The sequence below is a fragment of the Dama dama genome, chromosome 3, assembly GCF_033118175.1.
Source record: "Dama dama isolate Ldn47 chromosome 3, ASM3311817v1, whole genome shotgun sequence".
NCBI lineage: Eukaryota > Metazoa > Chordata > Mammalia > Artiodactyla > Cervidae > Dama > Dama dama.
In genome coordinates, this window is record NC_083683.1 from 49,149,545 (window position 1) to 49,167,609 (window position 18,065).

The 18,065-nt window shown below is 40.1% G+C and overlaps 2 protein-coding genes across 6 annotated transcripts in view; both read right to left on the reverse strand.

Annotated features, from left to right (window-relative positions):
• The window catches only part of PCED1B (PC-esterase domain containing 1B), a 160,246-nt gene that overhangs the window by 49,692 nt on the left and 92,489 nt on the right, over positions 1–18,065 (reverse strand). The gene's annotated exons all lie outside the window — the stretch shown is intronic.
• Positions 13,821–14,578, reverse strand: LOC133042378 (mitochondrial import receptor subunit TOM20 homolog). Its single transcript, XM_061122881.1, has one exon. It carries the CDS (start codon positions 14,501–14,503, stop codon positions 14,066–14,068), a length of 438 nt encoding a protein of 145 aa, XP_060978864.1. The 5' UTR covers positions 14,504–14,578; the 3' UTR covers positions 13,821–14,065.

The following is an 18,065-nucleotide window of genomic DNA, read 5'->3' on the forward strand; positions in this document are numbered from 1 at the left end:
AAGTTTGTACCTCTTAATTCCCTTCATCTATATTCATCTATTTAGCCCCACCCCCCCTCTGGCAACCATCATTTTTTTTATGAGTCTGTTTTGGTTCTGTTTTTTAGAGTCCACATATGAGTGAAATCATATGGTGACTGTCTTTGAGTTATTTCACTTGGCATAATATCCTTTAGATTTACCCATGATGTTGCAATTGGCAAAATTTCATTCTTTTTTATGGGTAACATTCCAGTGTGTGTGTGGGGGGGGGGGGGCGGCGGGGGACATCTTCTTTATCCATTTCTCTGTGGATGGACATTTAGGTTGTTTCCATGTCTCAGCTATTGTAAATAATGCTGCAGGGAACATAGAGGTGCACGTATCTATTTGAATTAGTGTTTTGCTTTTCTCAGGGAATACACAGATGTGAAAATGCTGGATCATATGTAGTTCTATTTTTAATTTTTTGAGGAATCTCCATGCTATTTTCCATGGTGGCTGCACCAACTTACAATCCTACCAACAGTGAGGCTTCCCTTCAACACATCTTCATCAATAATTATTTTTAGTTGTCTTTTTGATGATAGTCATCCTGAGACATGTGATATGATATCTCACTGTGATTTTTATTTACATTTGCCTGATAATTAGTGATGTTGAGCATCTTTTCATGTGTTTGTTGTCCATCTATATGTCTCCTTTGGAGAAATGCCTATCCTTTGCCCATTTTAAAATTAGACTTCTTGTTTATTTGTTGTTGGGTCATATGTGTTCTTTATATATTTTGGATATTAAATCCTTTTTTGGATATGGATGCAGATCTTTTTTCAAGTGCTATTTGTTCTTTTGGATTGATCTCTTTATCATTATGTAATACCTCCTTTCTCTTTGTCCAGTCTTTGTGTTAAAGTCTATTGTGTCTGATATAAGTAGTATTACCCAGCTTTCTTTTCATTTTTATTTACATGGAATATCTTTCTCCACTCCTCACTTTCCATCTGTGTGTCTTTAGATTTAAAGTGAGTTTCTTATAGGCAGCATATATGTAGGTCTCTCTCTTTATTATTATTATTATTTTCAGCCATTCTATCTCTTTTGGGAGCATTTACTCCAGTTGTATCTAAAGTAATTATTGATACATATATTATTGCCTTTTACAGCCATTTTGTTTGCTTTTGCAGTTCTTCTCTTCCTTTCTTCTTCTCTATTCTCTTTCCTTATTATTTAATAACTATGTCTAGTGTTACATTTGGATTCTGTTCTCTTTTTTTTAAAAGAATTTATTTATTTGACATGTACACACTGTTGCATTTATTTATATTTATTTTTGGCTCCTCTGGTCTTAGTTGCTGCCTGCAGACTTTCTCTGGTTGCGGAGAGCAGAGGTTACTCACTCATTGCAGTGCATGGGCTTCTCGTTGCGGTGGTTTCTCTTGTTGCAGAGAACGGGCTCTAGCTTACGAGCTTCAGTAGTTGGAGCGCGTGGGCTCAGTAGTTTCAACTTGCTGGCTCTGGGGTACGCCGGTTTCAGAAGTTGCAGCACAGGGGCTCATTAGTTGTGGTTTGCAGGCCCTAGAGTGTGCAGGCTTCAGTAATTGTGGCACATGAGCTTGGTTGCTCTGTGACATGTGACATGTTTCCAGACCAGGGATCAAACTCGTGTCTCCTGCATTGGCAGGTGGAGTCCTATCCCCTGCATCACCAGGGAAGTTCTTTATTTTTTGTTTATCTTTGCAGGTTGTTTTATTTGTGGTTACACCATTAGGTTCATGAATAAGAACCTATATATACAGAGAGATATCTCCTTTAAGTTGATGATCTCTTAAGCTGAACACATTTTAACAGCTCTACGTTTTTAGTCCTTTCATTATGCTTTATATTTTTGACATCATATTTTACATTTAAAAATTTTTCTGTATCCTTTAACTTATTGTAGGCATTGATAATTTTACTACTTCTGTTTTTTAACCTTCCTACTATCTTTATAAGTTGCTGACCTTTACTATATGTTTGTCTTTACCAATGAGACTTTCACAGTTTCCTTATTTCTAATTGTGGCCTTTTCTGTTCTGCCTAAAGAAGTTCCTTTAATACTTCTTATAAGTCTGGTTTAGTGGTGCTGAACTCTTTTAGCTTTTGCTTGTTGATAACACTCTTTATCTCTCTTTCAATTCTGAAGGATAACCTTGCTGGGTAGAGTATTATTGCTTTAAGTTCTTTCCTTTCATCACGTTGAATGTATAGCTCCTCTCCCTCTGGTCTGCAGTGTTTCTGCTGAAAAGTCAGCCAATGGTCTCGTAGTACATGCTAGGGCGCTTCAGTCATATCTGACTCTTTGCAATCCCGTGGACCATAGCCCGCCATGCTCCTCTATCCATGGGGATTCTCCAGGCAAGAATACTGGAGCAGGTTGCCACACCCTCCTCCAGGGGATCTTCTCAACCCAGGGATCTAACTCATGTCTCTTACATCTCCTGCATTGGCAGGTAGATTCTTTACCACTAGTGCCACCTGGGAAGTCCAGTCTGTGGGAGTTCCCTTGTATGAAACTTGTTGCTTTCTCCTGCTGCTTTTAAGATTCTCTGTTTATCTTCCACATGACATTGTAATAACAAAGTGTGTTGGTATGGTCCTTTTTGGGCTCATCTTGTTTGAGACTCTGTGCTTCCTGGACCTCAATGTCTGTTTTTTCCCCCAGATTAGGTAAGGTTTCAGCTATTATTTCTTCAGATAAGTTCTGCGTGCTCTTATGTTTCTCTTCTTCTGAGACCCCCATAATACAAATGTTAGTATGCCTGATGTTGTCCCAGAAGTCCCTTCAAGTACTTTTATTTTTTCTAATTTCTTTTTTTCTGTTCTGTTCAGCTTGGTTGATTTCCACTAATATGTCTTCTATATCACTGATCCATTCTTCTGTTTAATCTAATCTACTTTGATTCCCCCTTGTGCTTTTTGATTTGTTTTTTAATTATTGTATTCTTCGGCTCTGATCTGTTATTCTTCTTCTTAATGTATTCTGACTGTTCTTTAAAATTCTTACTGTGTTCATCCATTCTTCTCCTGAGATCGGTGATGATCATTACCCTTAATATACTGGGTAGGTTTCTTATCTCATTTCACTTAGTTCTTTCTCTGAGGTTTTATATTATTCCTTTGTTTGAAATGTATTCCTCTGTTTCCCTATTTTGCCTGGTCTCTTATTTTATTTCTGTGTATTACGTAGGTCCATTTCATCTCTTTCTTTTTTTAAAAAATGATTTTATTTATTTATTTTGGCCGTGCTGGGTATTCATTGCTGCTCAGGCTTTTCTCTAGTTGTTTCTGTGTGGGTTTCTCATTGTGGTGCCTTCTTTTGCTGCAGAACATGGGCTCTAAGGGGTGTGGACTTTAGTAGTTGTGGCACCTAGCCTTAGTAGTTGCACTTTCTGGGCCCTAGAGCACAGGCTCAATAGTTGTGACACAGGCTTAGTTGCTCTGCAGCATGTGGGATCTTCCCGGGCCAGGCACAGGACCCGGTCTCCTGAATTGTCAGGCAGATTCTTTATCACTGAGCCAGCAGGGAAGTCTCCACACTCCCATTTCATCTCTTGATCTTGGAGAAGGAGCCTTATATGGATGAGGTCCTATTTAAAATACACTCATATCCACTGATACCTGGGGTTAGGACTTCATCATACCATTTTGGAGGACACAGTTCAACCCACAAGGCTTTCTGTCCTTGTCACTTTATCTTCTTGGAAGTACAGTAGCTATCTTATGACTATGAGGCTGTAAGTATGAAAAGAGTTTACAATCTAAACAGAGTGGAAAGGAAAGCTAAGGAAACAGCAGGTACCTAACAGCATCACAGCAGTCAAAACTACCATTTACTTCTAGACCTCTTGAACTATCAGAAAATGATTCTGAGCTATTAAGTCTCTGTCAGGTTTTCCGTCACTTGTAGTAAAAACCAGGCTAATGTCTACGCCAAGATTTCCCTAGTTCATGACAAAATTAGAAAAATAATTAAGTTAGTAAAATTTTCATAGAGCTAGGCTCATTTAATATAAAGGATTTTAAACATTCTGAAGTTAAACCATTCTCACTTTTTTGTTGTTAAAATATCCTTTCTTTTATGAAATGAAGGTGATTGTAGAATGTTATTTGTTTTTAGCATCCTTACTTGGAGAAGGAAGGAAGAGAGGGAGGGAGGGAGAAATGAATGAATGTGTGAATGAATGAGGGAGAAAAAATTTTGGAAATTTAGTCATTCTTTAATTTTCAAAAATTCTTTACATTTTGCTTTGGAAATCCAAAAGTCTGAGAAGAATGCTGCTGAACTTTCCTTGAAACTAGAATTAGTGATGTGCTGGAGCCTCAGGCACCAGTTCATGAGAGTAGATGGTTAAATTTCCAGAAGTGGCTTAACATCACCTTGGTAACTTAAAATCTGACATGGTGGGAGTATTTACATCATAGACATCTGCAAGTGCTATAAATCCAGTCCCCTTCCCCCGCTGGTTGTTTTCCAGCACCGTATTTCCCCAAACCTGCCTCTTACACGTGTCCAGGGGATAAGCATGCAAGGGACAACTCATACAAACTAAAACACATATGAGACTGAGACAGACCTAATTTACCAATTTAAAATTTCATAATGTAAAATATCCTGTGCCATTGCTTGTTGAGTTATCTGACAGTCCATTTCCCTCATGAAAATATTAGCTCTGCTTTGGAAGGAACCACATCTGTTCTATTCACAGTATCCTCACTGCCTGTCACAGCACAGTGGGCTCTGGGGTCCTCATTATCTTAGGAATCATTATCAGATATCCCACAGTCACCAGATGCTTAGGGAATCAAAAGTCATCATAACATAAAAATATTTACAAGTGAGGGGTCTGTAGGCAGACAAATCCTTGTCCTCACCAGGTGCACATTCTTAAGATGACTGAGTGGAAAATGCAAGTTAACAAAATTACTGTGTAATTTCAAACAGCAGAAGTCATGAGACTGTGAATTTTAAACAATCTGCTATAATATATGTTCAGTGAAACACTGGTTCAGTGGAAGACTGAAAAAACTTTAAATGATTCTGCAGCCAAAACATGTGGGGAATTTTGGTTAAGCCAAGTTAAGTCAGTGTCTTTATTGTTAAACTTCTCAGAACCTTTAATATGACACTGTGAATCTTTTTTTTTTTATTAATTTTTATTGGGATATAGTTGCTTTACAATGTTGTGCTCATTTCTGCTGTAGAGCAAAGTGAGTCAGTTGTACGTATACATGTATCCCCTCTTTTTGGATTTCCCTCACATTTAGGTCACCACAGAACACCGAGGAGAGTTCCCTGAGCTAAGCAGTAGGTTCTCATTCATTATCTATTTTATACACAGTGTATCAATAGTGTACATATGTTAGTCCCAGTCTCCCAATTCATCCCACCCTTCCTTTCAATACTTGATGTCTGTACATTTATTCTCTACATCTGTGTCTCTATTTCTGCTTTGCAAATAAGATTATCTATACCATTTTCCCAGATTCCACATATATACGTTAAGAAGCCCACATTTGTTTTTCTCTTTCTGACTTCACTCGGTATGACAGTCTCTATCTAGACCCATCCATATCCCTAGATACTGTGAATTTTCATTGTGCTTATGAATCTTTACTTTGACCATGAAATCCGTTTTTGATGTATCACCTATAATTAGTGTTCCATCACCTATAAATTGTCGTTGTTGTTCAGTCACTCAGTTGTGTCCGACTCTTTGCGACCCCATGGACTGCAGCATGCCAGGCTTCCCTGTAGGTCACCATCTCCCGGAGCTTGCTCAAACTCATATCCATCGAGTCGGTGATGCCATCCAACCATCTCATCCTCTGTCGTCCCCTTCTCCTCCTACCTTCAGTCTTTCCTAGCATCAGGGTCTTTTCTAAGGAGTGAGCTCTTTGCATCAGGTGGCCAAAGTATTGGAGCTTCTGCTGCAGCATCAATCCTTCCAATGAATATTCAGGATTGATTTCCTTTAGGATTAACTGGTTGGATCTCCCTGCAGTTCAAGGGACTATCAGAGTCTTTTCCACACTACAGTTCAAAAGCATCAATGCTCAGCCTTCTTTCTGGTCCAACTCTCACATCCATACATGACTACTGGAAAAACCATAGATTTGAAAAGACGGGATTTTGTGGGCAAAGTAATGTCTCTGCTTTTTAATACACTGTCCAAGTTTGTCATAACTTTTCTTCCAAGCAGTAAGCGTCTTTTAATTTCATGGCTGCAATGACCATCTGCAGTGATTTTGGAGCCCCCAAAAATAAAGTCTGACACTGTTTCCACTGTTTCCCCATCTATTTCCCATGAAGTGATGGGACCAGATGCCATGATCTTAGTTTTCTGAATGTTGAGCTTTAAGCCAACTTTTCACTCTCCTCTTTCACTTTCATCAAGAGGCTTTTTAGTTCCTCTTCACTTTCTGCCATAAGGGTGGTGTCATCTGCATATCTGAGGTTATTGATATTTCTCCCAGCAATCTTGATTCCAGCTTGTGCTTCATGCAGTATGGCATTTCACATAATGTACTCTGCATGTAAGTTAAATAAGCAGGGTGACAATACACAGCCTCAATGTACACCTTTCCCAATTTTGAGCCAGTTCATTGTTCCATGTCTGGTTCTAACTTTTGCTTCTGAGAGGGTAGCAAGAAGGAAGGCCAGACGTCCTCAAGTGGCAGGAGGAAATAAACTGCAAGTGGCAGACAATTTTTTTTTTCCCTTCTCTACACAAAACTAAAAGAGGCTTCTTTTAATTGTGTGTTGATGACACCTGGTTCTGCCTTGAGCTAACCAATGTGTTTTTCCTATGGAAATATTTATCTTAAGCTATGTCAATAAAACTATATATTTGTTTTGGAATTTGCCTTTCTTCAAAATGGTTACACCTAAGACTAACTTTTTTTCTTTTCTCAAACCTTGGACTAATAATGGCTCCAAAAACCAGTATTCCTATCAATTGTTTCGTGGCCAAGGGATGACACACCACATGTTATCCTATCTCAAAAATGCATATTGTGTGCGAGGGGCCTGGTGAAACTCCCTCAGCCTCGAGGTGTCTCTCTTATCTGACTAATAGCTTTCTAACAGATATAAAACACTTTTCTAAAAACTAGCAAGGAGGCACTTGTTCTGTCCCCTTCTGATGTCTAGGTCAGAAGCATTCCCTATCTCTATTATACTTTAATAAAACTTTGCTACACAAAAAGCTCCAAGTAGTCAAGTCTCATGTCTGACCCCAGATCGAAATCCTCTCCTCCAGCGGTCACCAATCCCAGCGTAACACACACCTTCTGCTTCTTCACCTATAACTAGTTTCCTAATTTTAGAACACATAAATACATTGTCATCTCAGATTTCTTGAAAGGTTTATACCAGTTTCCTTGAGAGTCGCTTCTATAAGGCATTAAAGCAAAATATATTTAGGAATCCCACCCCCAGACAAATTACAGAATTTTCTATGTGTATTTTGTCCATCTTTTTACAGACACAGAATGAGATGTGAACACTTACCTACTATAATTTTAGAGTATAGTAGTTGTAGGTACTCCATTCTTCCTTAATTTGGAAGAGTTCACTCTCTAATTGGGTAATTAACACTGCCAAGGTATCAGTCAGATATGTTATTTAATCATATTTTTAATTTTCTTTATGTTAACTTCCAAATGGTATAATGAGCAAAAACCATCTTTTCAATCATGACCAGAAAGAAAGAGACCTCAAGGCCATTTTAAATTAGTGTTTGTGGCAACCTACTCCAGTACTCTTGCCTGGAAAATTCCATGGATGGAGGAGCCTGGTAGGCTCCAGTCCATGGGGTCTCAAAGAGTCGGATACGACTGAGCAACTGCACTGCTTCAGGCAGACCTGAATGCTCTCCATCCCAATAAGACATAGACATTCCATTTCCATTTCCAATCTCTGGAGTGATGAGCATCAAAATCTCATTTATTTACATGGCCTCATTTTTTCACATCCTTTTAGACAACTGAATATTTCTGCTCCTAAGGCAGCTCAGTGTACTGATGAAGAGCTGAGGCCCTAGACACAGCTTGGGTTCAAGTTCCAGCTCATCCATTACTAGCTATGTGGTTGTGTGCAAGTTACTTAAGCCTCAGTTTTCTTCAACTGTGCAATGGGAATAATAGCAATAACATCTGCTTCCTGAGTTTTGAAATTCTTAAAAAAGATAATATGGATAAAGTAGTCAACATAGTATTACTGTAACTTTAGCTCTGTTAGCACTTAGATCTGTTGGTGATAGTGACTCACTGCCATGTACCTTTGATTTTTGAGTCCTCTCTTCCTCAGCTAAGTCAAAGAAATAAATTCGGTGCCTCTAACAGCTCTTCAGTAGGGGGATCTCCCAAGCTTTCATCCATTTCAGCAGCTCTTTTCTGAAGGAGCTTCGTTTCACTGGTTTTCTTTAGTTTTAGTATTTCTAACTGAGCTCAGTGCTCTGAAAAATGCCTGCTTAGAGAAACAGAACCATTTGTGACTTCAAAATGCCTCAAACTGTTCTTTGAAAAGATTTGTGAAGACTTCAGCCTTTCCGTTGTCAGTGGGAGTGGACTATTATTAGCATCCAGTTTTGCACGGATCTTCTTGGATTCAGTTCTGATTTTGAAGGGGGGAAATTACAGGATGTTTCTCATGACAGGACTAAGATCGCAGAAGGGTTGGAATGGTTGGGAATGATGGTCTGTCTTCTGTTTAGTGCTGACAAAAAGTTGAGTTGTTTTACTTTTTTCTTCAGGAAAGGGAATAAACTAGACCATGAAGGTTAAAAAAATTCCAGGTTTTTAAAGAATTTAGAGATCCAGCATTCTTTCTACTGTATATGGTTTTTCTATCTCACTGTACTCAATCAAGAGAAATATAGTGGAAAAGATCTTCACTAACCAGAACCCAACTCCCCGAAACTATGATTTAAATAGACTAGAAACATAAACTTCATCAGAAAACATCAAATAACATCAAGCTAACTGGCCTCAGTGATTAATCAAAAATCGACAACAAGAATATGTCTGTGTATAAGTTGTCAGTCCAAGCTCCTATTCCTTATACATATAACACTGTATCAAAATTTAATTTCCATGAAAGAAGAGATGTTTGTTTTATTTTCTGTTATGCCCTCAGTCTCTAGGAGAGTACTTGGCACATAGTAGGCATTCAGTCAGTATTTATCAAACAGACTGATAAATGAATGAAAACAGTATGTTTGGTGCTAAAAAGATGAAAAGTGATGGTCTGAGATTATGAAGCAGAGGTATTGCAAGGTCTGTAGTAAACAACATAGTATCTGTGATGTTGGGATGGAACTGTAACTCCTCAAGCAGAGCAGTTGACTTATAAAGCATTGAGAAATATACTGACAAAGTACTGACTTTTTAAAAGAAATGGTTAACCAGAAATATTATTTCATCTGAACAGTCCACCAATTCCAAAACCTCCAGTTGAGGTTTCAAATGTAAGAATAACAGTGCAGACTTTGCATTTATTAATACTACTTTATGAAAATCCATCCTTCAACTAGATGGATCCTTCACCAGATGTTCTGATAAGATTTGTTGTTCCCTTGTTTCAACTTTGAGAGGAGGCTATTTCAATTTAAGCTCCATATTAATTTTCCTGCATTTAATTGAGACTAGCTAACATTGGCACAGAGGTCCTATCTGAGCCTTTCTGAGATGCAGAAGATGAGAAGCAGAGAAGGGAAGATGGCGATTAGGATCTAAACTGTGGTTGCAACATCATGGTAAACTGAGCGAGTCCTTCATAAAGCAAATTATGGCAATGTACCCATTTGTAATTTGTATTGCCTGGATACAACTTTCTATCATTAATCCTTCTTTACTTTTCAAAATTAAAAATGAGAGGCAATTGCCTTGGGGGCTTTTGTAAACAATGGTATTTGTATTTTTACATCCCAGCATGAAGACAGTCAATCTTTCATTAACTTCATGAGTACATTTGAGGTGACTTCCTCCTTTTCTAAGTTTTCCTTTATTTTTTGAGATGGTGGCAGAGCTCTATGGGATATTAGACTGTTGCCATTGCATTATTTGAAAGTGTTGTTCAGTTGCTAAGTCATATCTGAGTCTTTGCAAACCCATGGACTGTGGCATGCCAGGCTCCTCTGTCTTCCACTGTCTCCCTGAGTTTGTTCAAATTCATGTCCATTGAGTTGGTGACACTATCCAACCATCTCATCCTCTGTCAACCCCTTCTCTTCCTGCCTTTAATCTTTCACAACATCAGGGTCTTTTCCAATGAGTTAGCTCTTCACATCAAGTGGCCAAAGTGTTGGAGCTTCAGCTTAAGCCATCAGTTCTTCCGATGAATATTCAGGGTTGATTTCCTTTAGGACTAATTGCTTTGATCTCCTTGAAGTCCAAGGGACTGTCAAGAGTCTTTTACAGCACTACGATTTGAAAGCATCAATTCTTCGGCACTCAGATTTCTTTATGGTCCAACTGTCATATCCGTACATGACTACTGGAAAAACCACACTTTTGACTATGCAGACCTTTGTTGGCAAAGTCATGTCTCTGCTTTTTAATATGCTATCTAAGTTGGTCATAGCTTTTCTTCCAATGAGCAAGCGGCTTTTAATTTCATGGCTGCAGTTACTACCTGCAGTGACTTTGGAACCCAAGAAAATAAAATATGTTTTTTCCCCCATCTATTTGCCATGAAAAAATGGGATCAGATGCCATAATCTTGGTTTTCTGAATGTTTAGTTTTGAGCCAGCCTTTTCACTCACCTCTTTCACTTTCATCAAGAGGCTCTTTAGGTTCTCTTTGCTTTCTGCCATAAAGGTGATATCATCAGCATATCTGAGATTGTTGCTATTACTCCCAGTAATCTTGGTTCTAGCTTGTAATTCACCCAGCCTAGCATGTCACACGATGTACTCTGCATGTAAGTTAAATAAGCAGGGTGACAATATAGAGCCTTGTCATACTCCTGATCTAATTTGACCTCATCAGTCTGTAGAATTTCCTGTAGCAGCACTCCATCCTCTCAAAGAGAAATCTAACATCCCCTCTCTCAAATTGCCCCTGTTTATTTTCAGTTCAGTTCATTTCAGTTGCTCAGTCGTGTCCGACTCTTTGCGACCCATGAATCACAGCACGCCAGGCCTCCCTGTCCATCACCAACTCCCGGAGCTTACGCAAACTCATGTCCATCGAGTCGGTGATGCCATCCAGCCATCTCATCCTCTATCGTCCCCTTCTCCTCCTGCCCCCAATCCCTCCCAGCACCAGGGTCTTTTCCAATGAGTCAACTCTTCGCATGAGGTGGCCAAAGTACTGGAGTTTCAGCTTCAGCATCAGTCCTTCCAATGAACACCCAGGACTGATCTCCTTTAGGATGGACTGGTTGGATCTCCTTGCAGTCCAAGGGACTCTCAAGAGTCTTCTCCAACACCACAGTTCAAAAGCATCAATTCTTCGGCGCTCAGCTTTCTTCATAGTCCAACTCTCACATCCATACATGACCACTGGAAAGACCATAGCCTTGACTAGACGGACCTTTGTTGGCAAAGTAATGTCTCTGCTTTTTAATATGCTATTTAGGTTGGTCATCACTTTCCTTCCAAGGAGTAAGCGTCTTTTAATTTCATGGCTGCTATCACCATCTGCAGTGATTTTGGAGTCCAAAAAAAATAAAGTCTGACACTGTTTCCACTGTTTCCCCATCTATTTCCCATGAAGTGATGGGACCAGATGCCATGATCTTAGTTTTCTGAATGTTGAGCTTTAAGCCAACCTTTTCACTCTCCTCTTTCACTTTCATCAAGAGGCTTTTTAGTTCCTCTTTACTTTCTGCCATAAGGGTGGTGTCATCTGCATATCTGAGGTTATTGATATTTCTCCCGGCAATCTTGATTCCAGCTTGTGCTTCTTCAAGCCCAGCATTTCTCATGATGTACTCTGCATAGAAGTTAAATAAGCAGGGTGACAATTTATAGCCTTGACATACTCCTTTTCCTATTTGGAACCAGTCTGTTGTTCCATGTCCAGTTCTACCTGTTGCTTCCTGACCTGTATATAGGTTTCTCAAGAGGCAGGTCAGGTGGTCTGCTATGCCCATCTCTTCCAGAATTTTCCAGTTTGCTTGACCCACACAGACAAAGGCTTTGGCATAGTCAATAAAGCAGAAATAGATGTTTTTCTGGAACTCTCTTGCTTTTTCAATGATCCAGCGGATGTTGGCAATTTGATCTCTGGTTCCTCTGCCTTTTCTAAAACCAGCTTGAACATCTGGAAGTTCACTGTTCACGTATTGCTGAAGCCTTGCTTGGAGAATTTTGAGCATTACATTACTAGCGTGTGAGATGAGTGCAACTGTGCAGTAGTTTGAGCATTCTTTGGCATTGCCTTTCTTAGGGATTGGAATGAAAACGGACCTTTTCCAGTCCTGTGGCCACTGCTAAGTTTTCCAAATTTGTTGGCATATTGAGTGCAGCACTTTCACAGCATCATCTTTCAGGATTTGAAATAGCTCAACTGCAATTCCATCACCTCCACTAGCTTTGTTCGTAGTGATGCTTTCTAAGGCCCACTTGACTTCACATTCCAGGATATCTGGGGACCCCCAAAAATGTGCTTCACAGTTACCTACGGACCCGCCTGTCAGAAACAGTTATCCCATGGCATGGCATCTACTGTGCAGTCTTCCGTTGGCTGCACTTACTCATATTGTTGGCTTAAGTTCATGTACCTGATGCACAGGGAGGTCTAAAAAACTGAAATGTCGGAGTTTAGAGCAGAGAAAGATTTATTGCAGGACCATACAAGGAGATGGGTGGCTCATGTCCTAAAAAAACCCTGAGCTCCCCAAGGGTTCTGGCAAAACACTTTTTTTTTTTTTTAAGTACCAAGGATCTTTATTCTTAGGTCTGATATTCAATCTGTGGCTGCAGATAATATGTCACTATTTAGAGAACAAAAGGTCCCATTATCTTCATTCAAGTCTTCAGCCACAAAGTTGCACCTTATTCTCATACAAGATAAGGGCTGGTAGGGGATTAAGGAGGTACACTGAGGAGAAAAGCAAAAGGGAACAAACACTTTTACAAGCATATCGTCCCAGTCACCGTGAAGGTTACGTTTCAGGTTAACTTACAAAAGCAGTGACAGAAGCATGATTTCAGTGAAAATCAGCACGTTATGCCTTTTAAAAAACCAATTCAGAAATGCTAAGTCAGGCAAGCATGCAAAATTCAGAGTATAAACAATGCAAGAGCTGGCGGCCCAAACAGGTATTTCCCTCAGAAAGAGGGATCTGAAAATGCTGCACAAAACCAAAGGAATTAGAAGCTGAATTAGCAGACCCATTTCCTCAGTTTATATATGAGGCAAGTGGGCAGACATTAACTGGTAAAGCTTACTCAGCCAGATTAAGAATGTACAGACGTCTAATTCCTGGTGCTATCTGCAACTACATGTATCTAAAATACGAGATAAATATCCAGAACACATCAAACCCACTGATTTAAAGAAAACATTTCAAGGGTGGGGGTGAAGTTGTTATTATAGCATAGCAGCACATTACACATATTTAAGAGATTAAATGGAAAGAAATAATCTCTTATTTTAATGCTCAGTTTTGATCAACACAAGTTTCCAGCCAACTTTCTGATGTAGAGCAAAACAAGTATATTCTTCAGTTTTCTTCTACACTTTTTTGGGCCTATCTTTCAAAACTGAGCACCGGGTGGGTATTTTTAATGTAAGTAATGGGATGTTATATGTACATTCTAATTACACATTTTAGGAATAGACAAAATGCATATTTCAGTAATTCATAGTGTATTTATAAAATGAAAAGCTCTCTATCAAAATACACTTTTCACTGGGAAAAATAAATAAAACAGACAAATGGATCTACACAAAGTAAAAATTAACTTTGGTAGACTTCACTGTGGAGAACAGTCCATAACAAGCTCATCTGCCCTTACTCCCCCAGAGCCGATCATCTTCCGAGTTAAGATTTTAAAAATATGTTTTAATTGATATCATTATGTTGATATTTGTTTCTTATTCCACATCATCTTCAGCCAAGCTCTGAGCACTTACAATTCTCTGACTAATTGTTGGGAGCTTAGTCAGAAGCATCTGGAACACTGGTGGTGGAAGAGTTTGTTGCAACACTTGCAGTAACTGCTGTGGCTGTCCACACACAGCAATTGCATTTGTCAGATGGTCCACACCCTTCTCATATTCACCTTGAGCTAGTAATTCTTCACCATGCTGTATTTCTTCTAGAAAGAATTTCTGAACGGCTTCAGCATCTTTAAGATCAGGTAACTTGGAAAGCCCAGCTCTCTCCTTGGCAAGCTTTTGTTTCTTTCTTCGTTCTCGCAGCCTGTTCTTGAAGTTGGGGTCCCTCCGTCTCTTGCGGTTGAAATAAATGCAGTAACCGATGAAAAGGGCCCCGCACACGCCGGCGGCGATGGCGCTGTTCCGGCCCACCATCGTCTCTCCACCGAAGAGCCGCGTCCGCTGCGGCGGGGCCCGCAAATAAGCCGTTGACCGCGAAGCCTCGGATCCGAGTGCCGCAAAACACTTTTTAAAAGCCATGTTGGTGGGCAAGAATCACAGGATATGTGCTCAGATTGTGCAGGGTTCTCTGACTGATGGTGAGGTAACAGGGTGGTGTCACCAGGGTTAACATTATTGTCCTTAGGCTCCAGGAGGCCTGGGGCTATGTGCTTAGGGTCATCAAGTAGTTAACACCTTTCATCTGTAAAACATTTCAGGAAATGTGCATCAAATACTATTAGCCAGGTACTTCAGAGAGGAATTAAAGCAGTAGATATTCAGGAAGGCCTGTCCTGGGAAGACCCCATGGGGTCCTTACAATGTCTTTGCCTTTCTACTTCTGTACAACACTTAGTCACTGGGCCCTTAAGGAGATCTGATTACATCCGGAGTTCTTCCAACTCTGGCTTCCACCCTCACTCAGCATGTTACAAATTCTGTCATAACAATAATTCTGTCAGTATGTGGCACTCATTCCTCAGCCAGAATTGTTTTGAAAACATTCCCTAAATTTCTAGTTGCCATTCCCCTCCCAACTCCCACCCCCTGACTGGGGCTAAGACATCACCTCGGGCAAAGAGGCCACAATCCTCATCTCTTCCCTCTCCTCTGGCGTTCACTCTCCAACCAAAGTCAGTCACAAGCAGAAGCTCCATGGGCCTCCCTGGTACAGAGAGGTTTAGTATAAATGGGGCAGAAGCTCAGTGATGTGATGGGATGAATGTGTACTCTAGCAACTGGTTAAATGCTCTCTTCTGTAAGGAAGAAATCCTTTTTTCTCTGATTTCTGAAGTGATGAGACAAAACCTAACCACCTTGGGCTCCACACACCATTTCCTTCAAGGCACCGCTCAGGTGAGTGCCTCCTGCCAGCCCTTCTGGTGTCTGGGGCTTAGTCATTCCTTTGTTGAATATAAAGGGTCTTTGTGGAATTTTTCTCAGGGACAAGGAGTCCTTCACATGCCCCCCAAGACTAGGGTTTGTATTTGTTTGGTGCCCTGCAACTGGCAGCATCCCTTTTCCTTTGTGAGCCATGAGGAACAGGTCGTCAGTCTAAGCGGCTCTCCCTGCTCTGAGGCTCCTTGGGTTCAGAGCAGACACTGCATCCCAGATTGCTCTAAAAGGACAGTCTCTTTGTTTTCTCTCCTCCACCTCTTTCTTTACTCAGCTTCGATTTCATTTTCTTGCTATTCTCACTGGGCACAGCTTTGACTTCTCTTCCTCGTGTTTTCCTGATTTTAGCTGGTCTGGGATCCAGATGCTTTTTAATAAGGAAAAATACTGAGCAATAATATTATTTAAAGAGTCATTGGCTAGGACACACCAATATTAAAAGGAACAAACAGATAGGTTTCTGAATTCCCAAAAGGAATTTCTATGCACTAGCAATGTCTGTGACCCAACATTTAAAAACCGTAATATTCTAGATAATGACCAGATAAAATTATGAGGCTTGGCTCCTTTGGAAAAAGCCCTTGAACTAATTTAATTCATGCCTATGAGGATACCATGCAAGTTAATATTGATTTACTAACTCAAATAATACAAAAGTCCAAGAGTGAATAAATTTTCATTGAACTTGGTTTTGTTGCCCAGATATTATGGGCAGTTGGCCCACTCTGCTTCGAGGATAAAGTAATGTGAAAAAAGAAAAAGAAAATTTAATTTTTGATTCCTAAGCTAAAGCCAGTACCATATGTTAACTGTAAATATTCCACTCAACTAAATTCAAAACTTCTCCACAATTTGTTATTCAATCTCCTCTAATAAACATCAACAAAAACAACAACAAAAAAACATCAACAATGCAGAACTGGAGAAATTTGATTAGGGTAATAAAGGGGCCTTTTTAAAATAATTCTGTTACAGTAGCTAGATATATAAAGCTATGTGGCATATAGTTATACATGATATGTGATAATAACTTTCATTTTTGGGGTTTACTATATGCCAGATACCTTGTCAGACCTTTACTTACATTATCTCATTTAATCTATGCAGTAGTATTTAAAAAATTTTTTTTGGAGTATAGTCAATTTACAAAGTCGTATTAGTTTTTGTTGTACAGCAATGTGAATCAGTTATACATATACATGTATTCACTCCTTTTGGGATTCTTTTCTCATATAGATCATTACAGAGTATTGAGAAGAATTCCCTGAATTATACAGTAGTTCCCTATTAGTTTTCTATTTTATTTATAGTAGTGTGTATATGCCAATCCTAAACTCTCAATTTATCCTTTCCCCCATCCCACTTTCCCCCTAGTAACTCTAAGTTTGTTATCATGCAGTAAGTGTGTTAGTCGCTCAGTCATGCCCGACTCTTTACGACCCCATGGACTGCAGCCCACCAGGCTCCTCTGTCCATGAGATTTTCCAGGCAAGGATACTGGAGTGGGTTGCCATTTCCTTCTCCAGGGGATCTCCCCAACTAGTTTGTTTTTTTTTTTTTTTTCCCCAACTAGTTTTAATATTCATTTTATAGATCAAGAACCTAATGCTCAGTGATATGAAGAACTTTCCCAAGTTAATACCATCTGTTAGTGGCAGGATCAGGATTTGAACCTACATGTTTGACTCCAGAGATTATACATTTAACCCGTGTGCTATGAGGCAGGCGGAGAAGGCAATGGCAACCCACTCCAGTACTCTTGCCTGGAGTATCCCGTGGACGGAGGAGCCTGGTAGGCTGCAGTCCATGGGGTCTAATAGAGTTGGACACGACTGAAGTGACTTAGCAGCAGCAGCAGCAGCAGCTATGAGGCAGGAGGAGAAAGCAACTTAAAAAAAAAAAAAGATTAAATCTTAGTGCACTCTCATAAAATTGTGGTGTTGGAGAAAACTCTTGAGAGTCCCTTGGACTGCAAGGAGATCCAACCAGTCCATCCTAAAAGAAATCAACCCTGAATATTTATTGGAAGGACTGATGCTGAAACAGAAGCTCCAATCCTTTGGCCACCTGGTGCGAAGAGCTGACTCATTAGAAAAGACCCTGATGCTGGGAAAGATTGAAGGCAGGAGGAGAAGGGGACGACAGAGGATGAGATGGTTGGATGGCACCACTGATTCAATGGACATGAGTTTGAGCAGGCTCTGGGAGAGCCTGTTGTGCTGCAGTCCATGGGATTGCAAAGAGTTGGACACGGCTGAGCGACTGAACAACAAAAACTGTCACATTCATTCAAACTAGCTAAGAATCTGAAAAAGTAAATGCTGGAAAAGATGAGAAACCAACAGTAAGAGGGGTTGATGTATGCCAGGACCAGTGGGTGGAGTACGCCAAAGGGCAACAGCAGAGAGCACAGAGGAAGCAGAAGTCTGAGGGAGCCAGGAGTCAGTGCACAAGGGTGAGAAGGGCAGGAAGATGCTACTGCCGGACATCACATAGAAGATGGTGGGGAGGGGTTGCAGGGATAAGAGGGCAACAGGAGTACCCAGAGCAGGAGCATGCACTATGGCAGCTGACTGCGGATGTTCATATTGATGCTTTATAT

Bases quoted from the DNA above. Each gene is read 5' to 3' on its own strand.
- LOC133042378 (XM_061122881.1), bottom strand. From the start codon at position 14,503: ATGGTGGGCCGGAACAGCGCCATCGCCGCCGGCGTGTGCGGGGCCCTT.